Source organism: Pyxicephalus adspersus, chromosome 11 (assembly GCF_032062135.1).
Source record: "Pyxicephalus adspersus chromosome 11, UCB_Pads_2.0, whole genome shotgun sequence".
Classification (NCBI taxonomy): Eukaryota; Metazoa; Chordata; class Amphibia; order Anura; family Pyxicephalidae; genus Pyxicephalus; species Pyxicephalus adspersus.
The window spans coordinates 15,422,499-15,430,120 of record NC_092868.1 but is presented as its reverse complement, the minus strand read 5'-3'; the positions used below and the strand labels follow the sequence as shown (position 1 = coordinate 15,430,120).

Below are 7,622 nucleotides of genomic sequence, written 5' to 3'. Positions count from 1 at the left end.
CTTAAATAAGCAGGGACCTAAAGGTGTAATATTGAAATGATGTCACATTGGCATTGGGAATTTTACATTTTAGGTGTAAAATTACAGTAGAAGGTGTCTGGACTTAAAATTTAAAAGCCAGATAGGTGTAACATACAAGCTACAGCCTATTCATTTGTGTTAGGGAAATCAACTTGAAATGTTGCTTTTAATGCTACTTTCTTCTATGGGAAAATCAATAAATAGTTTTACAGATCGGCTCCAAAGGCCTTTTTGAGTTGGATACCAGTGCTAAAGACCATCAAATAGTAAACATTTGGTCTTCTTTGAATTAGGTATATTTTTCTTAGTGCTACATATACATAGTTACATAGTTAGGTTGTTAAAAAGACACACCCATCAAAATTACCCACTACAGAAAGAAACAAACTAGAAACCAGTATATTCTAGATAGAACCATGTATGCACAGTTAATCAAGAGGAATGTAAGAAACTAGCTTATTACAGATAGAACAATATATGCACAGTTAATCAAGAGGTAAGTAAGAAAACCCCTTATAAAACATGGTTCAATTTACTCCAACAGTTCACTAAGAACTAAATGTCTATTTAACTACACAGGATTGTAGTAATATGTTGGGTAACCAGAGTCTGAGATATGTGTTCTTTGTTTTGTTTTTGGACTGTGTAATATTCTCTCCTAAATTATCAAAATTCACTCAATACCAGTTTACTATGTACAGAATATATTTCAGTGAACTGCATATGATAGGACCATTTTGCATTGATCATGACCATGAATAGCCTAATGCCTGCTGCAGGTTGTCAGCTTGATTAGCCCTGAAACCTCTCTTGTGGTCTCTTGTTTGCATCGGAATCAATTCTCTCTCTGTATATGTCAAATGAAATGCAAAAGCAGCTTGATGCTGCTTAGAAGCATGTAAAATGTAGCACTCTGGCCTTTAAAGCACCAGGTCCTAGGTTAAAAGCTGGGCCAGGACATTATCTGTATGGCATTTGCAGGTTCTCCCTAAATATGCTTGATTTTGCTGCAGATAGATATCAGCATCCTATAAGTACTAGTTACTAGGACTAAATTTCAAGTTTGATCCCACGGTGGGATTGACTTAAACTTTGGCCCCATGCGTTTTTCACAAACTTATACGGAAGTTCAAACACACAAATTTTAATGCCATTTATTGCACTGCCAAAACATTCACCTGTAATCTGGAAGACTGATAATGAATGCTTTGGTTTGTGGCAGCCCATTCAACAAAGCCTGTGTTTCCAGCAGCCATATGTCAGTGGGTTGAAGCAGTGTTTTTGTGGTTCCAGTGTGGAGGCTATACATTAAGTTGTACTAGCCTCTTCCTATTTTCACAGTTAAAGTGGTTGTAAATGCACCTATTCACAAATCCCAGTAACCAAAACTGCTTCTTAATATCTTAAGTTGCTAAATTTATGATTGGAGATCACGATTGCCCACACAATATAGTGGTGGTCTATGGTGGGCATGTATGCCTTTGCACACAGCAGTTAAACTGGTGTCAAAGTGATGTCAAAGCTTGCTGTATTTAAGATACTGTTTACTGTACCTGCATTGGAATGCATTGAAATCTTCTGTATCTGCCATAAATTGCCAATGGTTTAATGGACACCTGGTTTTGCTGGGTGGACCAGTTGTTGGATTCTTGCTCCTACTTTCTAAGTGATGACTACTTTTTTTGTGCATGATTTTTAGTATGCTCATGTGCCATGGAAAAAAAGAAATTAGAAGAAGGAAAAAAAAGCAAAAGAACACATCAAATAAGCAATTATCATGCTCAATTTCATACAAGGGAAGTTTACACAGACTGGACAAATGTTTTGGATAGCATTTTATTACAGTGATTCTTTTTAAATCTTGCATGGAAAAAAATTAGGAGACCCAATAGTCCTTTTTAGGACCCTTTTTTATTGATAGCAAAAATGAAATATGCGTGGGGTTCCCCATCAAAAATGTAACCAGACCCTTATCTAGGCATTGAGCCTGGATGGCTGGAAAGAAGCCTGAGCTCCTTGTTCCTTTTCCTATACCAGACCAGACTCAATGCCTTTCCTCTAAATTGAATGGTCTCATTATGGAGGGACAATGCATCTTCCTCACATAAACACCCCCAAAAAGGATATAGAAGATTGTGGGGAAGTCATGGTGGTATCCAAATGCCCTCTTTAATAAGGGGGTTACAGATTTACATCCACCCAACCAGAGAAATTGGTATGGGGGTGTATTAGTACCCTTTACCCATTTCTAGAAAAGGGTACACAAAATGTTAATAAGCAGACACCATAGAAAAAAATCCTTTGAAATAGAAACAAACATATACTTGTTGATGCAGTATTAGGATAGGAAACCTGTAGAAATAACAAAAAGCAGTCTGGTTTTCATGTAATTTTGCAGTAAAATTGTCCAATACATGTTCCTTTAGTATACTGGGGTGTGCGATAGAAAAACAATGAAAATTAAACACTAGATGCTGTTTCCTGTGATAATTTGCTTGTATTGACATATATACCCTTAGTAACAATTTCTGCTAACACCAAAATAGAAATTAATGTTACTGCATGAACTTGACTGCACTATCCTCTCCTGGCCAATCTTGCAAAACAACATCTTTTATCTGATTGACTGCTGGTAGATGATGTAAGTGAAGGGAGGAAGTTCAGTCTCCTGATTCCTGGGCTGGCTGCCTATATATAGAGAGCTCAATCATGCAGTGGTCACATCTACTCCTGACTCTGAGCAGAGTTCTTGCTTCAACAGTGCTTGAACGGAACCCTCTCTGAGTCTTTTGCTCTTTTTGGAAACATATTCCATTTATTGCTGATTTTCTGTTATTTTTTTGCGCCACCCAAAACCACCAAAATACCGAAATGGAATCCCAGGTGCGCCAGAATTTCAACAGCGACTGCGAGGCTGCCATCAACCGAACGGTGAACTTGGAGCTGTATGCCTCCTACACCTACCTCTCTATGGTATGTATTGTGATTTATTTTAAATACTGTATGTAAAATATATTTCTTGTGAACTTTTCATCAACCCTACTCTACTATCTACTGCAATTTTCTATATTATAGGCTTAATTGGACAGCAAAACTTATTACCTCTTACATTTATGTATATTTTTAAAAATGTATTTGACTCTGTACACTGTATTTTCATTTCTGCAACATTTTACTAGTAACCCATCTGCCTAAAATTATTTGTGTCTGAAAGATTTGCCTGTCTCTGAATATCCGTAAAATACTTAAGTTTACTTAAGTGTAAGATTCGAAGTCAAAGTTTCTTAGACCTTTACATTATTTCCAAGTATTGGAAATGTTTCTGGTGATTTGATTACTTTTTTTTAGGTTTAAGGAAAATCACCAATATTGCACAAACTGCTTATTCAAAAACATGAGAAACAAAGGAAATAATGATTTATTTTCACTTAGACATAACAAACTTAGCTTCTACCACTGATCAGTCCCCATTTACTGGTGCAGATAAACTAAAATAAAATTTTCACAACAAAGCCTGATTTGGAATACCTGACATAAAGCAACAGTGATTTCAAATTGTAGGTTGGAACTAAAGAAACAAATGCATTTCATGCTATTTTTTAGTAATAGGACATATGGAAATGCAGTGGTAGGCCTTCTGAACAGTTCATGTCTAGACTTCATTCATGTCAGACTTCAATATTTTAAGCATATGTAGCACAGTAAGAACAAACATATTCTTCTTCCTATCGCAGCCAAAGTCAGTACATTTGTAACAGTAAACATTAATCTTTTTTCTTTCCCCAGTCCTACTTTTTTGATCGTGATGATGTTGCCTTTGCCCATGTGGCCGAGTTCTTCAAGAAGCAGAGTCATGAGGAAAGGGAGCACGCCGAGAAGTTCATAAAATATCAGAACAAGCGTGGGGGTCGCGTTGTCCTGCAGGACATTAAGGTAGTAACATTTGATTTTCTTTTTAGATTAAAAAAACATCCTAAGAACTAGTGTACAAAAAAGTCTTATGGAGAAATGGTATTTTAGTCTTTTCCAATGCATAAACATAAACTTTCTTTTTCCCCCTTAGAAACCTGAGCGTGATGAGTGGGGTAACACCCTGGATGCCATGCAGGCCGCCTTGCAGCTGGAGAAGAATGTAAACCAGGCTCTTCTGGACCTGCACAAGTTGGCCACTGACAAAGTTGACCCTCATGTAAGTATTACCTGCACACTCATTCATTAAATAACTATAGTTCATCATCTCCAATAAACAGCAGATACAGCAAATAAATAACTTCATACGTCATATACCATAATATAATTTTTTTAGTTTTTAGAACCATTTTTGAGGTCTGAAAGTTGTTGTACCACTTATCTGGCTTGGTGTTGCTTCAGGGGTAGTTTGAGGCATGGTAAAGCAGCCACTTATTTTTTTTTAAAGCTTTTGTTGTTTAAATGCCCCCAACACACAGTTTTCTCATAACCCAAGACTATATGGACACTTGTGGCTTTATTTTTATTGATATCATTAAGTTATAATTCTTTATACCTTACACACACTCACTCCTTATCTACCTTTTAATGTCACCTGGCACTAATGTACTAGTTAATATTTGAAAATATTAGCTTTATTTCACATTTTGAAAACTTTCTTTGTCATTGTATCTGTAACTAGTAAATAATATACATACATGACAACACAAAAAAGATGTGCATATATATATATATATATATATATATATATATATTGTAAATATATATAATACAAGTACATTACACATACTGTAGTATAGAGCATACATCCCTGACTTTTTTATAGTATTTAGACATTTTGACGGATTGATTATAAAAATCAAAGAAATAAATTGAAGAATTAAGGTATTGCCTATATCAAAACCAACAGATCATTTGCATTTTGCATTAGAAAAAGTGGTTTATTATTATTGCAAGCAGCTGATTGAATATGATGACATAAATATGACTGGCAGCAACTTAACCCTTCATGTTTTCTTTTTTTATTAGTTTGAATTTAAAAAAAAATATTTGTCAGGCAAATTACAGAACATAGAAAGTAGTTATGTTTATAGGAGGGGGATTAGCAGTTTTACTAAAGTTACTATATATTTTTTACTTCTTGTGTTTTCTTGAGAGCCTAAAAGAAAAAGTAAAACCCCAAAACTTTGTTTTTCAGCTTTGTGATTTCTTGGAGTCTGAATATCTGGAGGAACAGGTGAAGGCTATAAAGCAGCTTGGAGATTACATCACCAACTTGAAGCGGCTTGGGGTGCCCCAGAACGGCATGGGCGAGTACCTGTTTGACAAGCATAGCCTGTAAAGAGCAGCTAAGCTGTGTCCCACCCATGAGGATCCAATCAGTCTACTTTGCATCTATATTCCTTTTTATTATCTTTGTAACATCATTGTGAATATATATCTATGAATGTATAAACTTTCTGTGATCCTCTGTAATACACCAGTAGCTGTGCTTGTCAGCAAGTTTCTAATAAAGTCTTTCAGCATGTATTTATTGTGTTTGGTGTTCATAGATCTTGTAAATGTGATTCTGAACATACCCAATCTTTCTAACATTTCTTTGTCAGGAAGGGTTAACAATTTTTAAAAATATATATATTTATTAAAATGTTTGATGCTTTTAAATGCTCTCTAAAATTCCTTCAACTTTAGTGTACACAATTCAGTGTACTTCACTTTAAATCATAATATATAAATATATATATCCACATGTGGCTCACAGCTAATGTTAAAAAAGCCATAAAGACTAAGAAAAGGGCATTCCAAAAATATAAAAATAGAGAATCACCTTCACCATTTGAAAATTACAAGGAATATATCAAATGATGTAAAAAGGAAATCAAGTGTGCAAAAAAAAAAATACATTCATATTAACATCAGGTCTGAGCATGTAGCCCCATAACAAGATAACTCAAGATTTGGGGGAAAAAAGCAAATTTATTAAATGCATTTTTCAGCTCTGTATACACAAAGGAAATGGTGGAGCTCAAGTATAAAGAAAGCAGAAATAGCATTGTCACAGCCTTAAATGAATCAAATTAATTTTAATCACTAACGTGGTAGCTATAGATTGAGTTTAATAGCGAGTAAAATTATTATTATAATGAAAGTGATAGCATGGATTCAAGACCAATTTTGTCCAACAAATTTACACTCTTTTTATGAGGTAGTAATTAAACATTTGGACAATTGAGTAGCAGTTGATATAATATACTTGGGCTATGCAAAACCATTTGATGCTCTGCCCCACAGATTATTGGCAAATTATGGCTGATACATTTATAAAATTCAATCTGTAAATGGATAGAGAATTGACTAAAAGGCCAGATTCATACTCTCAATGGCCGAAGGCTATTAGTGGTGTAACCCAGGGTTCGGTGTTGGGGACCTTAGTATTTATTAAATGTATAAATGATAAAGAGTTTGAGATTTAAAGTACCATGCCTGTGTTTGTAGATGGCACCAAACTATGGAAGGGAATGCCATAAACCTACAAGTATACCTGGATGCACTGCTTGATAGGGCAGCCAAGACACAAATTACACTTAATATTATGAAATGTAAAAATATGCACTTGGGCGATACATTTGGGGGAGTCCAAAATGGAGTAGAATGTTGTTGTTTTTTTTATAGATCAAAGGCCTAAGAGTAGCAAACCTAAATATTTTCTTCTATTAAAAGAGGTATAAAATGCAGAGATTGAGATATACCCCTGTACAAAGCATTGGTCAGACCTCATCTGAAATATGAGGTCCAGATTTGGGCACCACTTAACAAAAAGGATATTGTGAAATTGTAAAGATTTCAGAGAAGGCCAATTAAACTAATAAAAGGTGTGAGGAAAGATTACCTGATGCGAATCTCCTCTGAAAAGAGGTGTTTACGATCCGTATATGATCACTCTGTACAAAATATACAAGTGGTCCAATTAGAGAATTTGCCTAAAAAATTATACACTTGATGGTGTTAGGAAAGGGTAAAGAAGCATTCTTTGCGCCTGGTGAAATACAAATTTAATTTATGCAATTATAGAAGGTATTGTTCTCATGAAGCAGATTTTGTTTTTTTATTTGATCATTCTAAAAAAAGTCTGGATGCATTTCTAGATGCACTATATATAACTGGGTATTACATTTTACATTTGATTGTCTTAGAAAATCAGGAGGGATTTTTTTTTCACCTGTTGGAGGAAACTAAACCTTTGTAAAGGTTTGTATAAATGCTTTATAATGTTTTTTTTTCAGTACTTTTGGATCAACTGTGCCAATATGCTTCTTTCTAGAATAGGCTGGCTTTCCAGTATATATATTTATTTTCCTGTGGTTAAACTGTAGGTAATCCTGTAGTTCATGTACTAATAAATACAAAAAGGTAATTTAAGTTTAAAAGTGAATTCACAAAACAAAAAATCATATATACTCCAGTCATTGTATGCTGTAACTCAACAATGAAAAGCAGCTCTGTAAATACAGTATATTTGATCGTTATAATAAAGGGTTGATCAAAAACAGCATGGCCTAGTTCTAGCTCTCAACCTATTTGTATAATGAGTAATACCAAATATTCACATTTACATGCGCAAAGAAGACTCT

The 7,622-nt window shown here is 34.6% G+C and overlaps 1 protein-coding gene across 1 annotated transcript; it reads left to right on the top strand.

Annotated features, from left to right (window-relative positions):
- The first annotated feature begins 2,734 nt into the window (after positions 1–2,734).
- Positions 2,735–5,520, top strand: LOC140341435 (ferritin heavy chain B-like). Its single transcript, XM_072427212.1, has 4 exons — positions 2,735–2,994; positions 3,808–3,954; positions 4,085–4,210; positions 5,189–5,520. Exons 1-4 carry the CDS (start codon positions 2,893–2,895, stop codon positions 5,330–5,332), a joined length of 519 nt encoding a protein of 172 aa, XP_072283313.1. The 5' UTR covers positions 2,735–2,892; the 3' UTR covers positions 5,333–5,520.
- The last annotated feature ends 2,102 nt before the right edge of the window (positions 5,521–7,622 follow it).

Excerpts from the sequence above, each read along its gene's own strand:
- LOC140341435 (XM_072427212.1), top strand. The coding sequence starts at position 2,893 with ATGGAATCCCAGGTGCGCCAGAATTTCAACAGCGACTGCGAGGCTGCC. Across the intron at positions 2,995-3,807 it reads CCTACACCTACCTCTCTATG|TCCTACTTTTTTGATCGTGA; the intron begins GTATGTATTGTG and ends TTCTTTCCCCAG. Across the intron at positions 4,211-5,188 it reads CTGACAAAGTTGACCCTCAT|CTTTGTGATTTCTTGGAGTC; the intron begins GTAAGTATTACC and ends TTTGTTTTTCAG.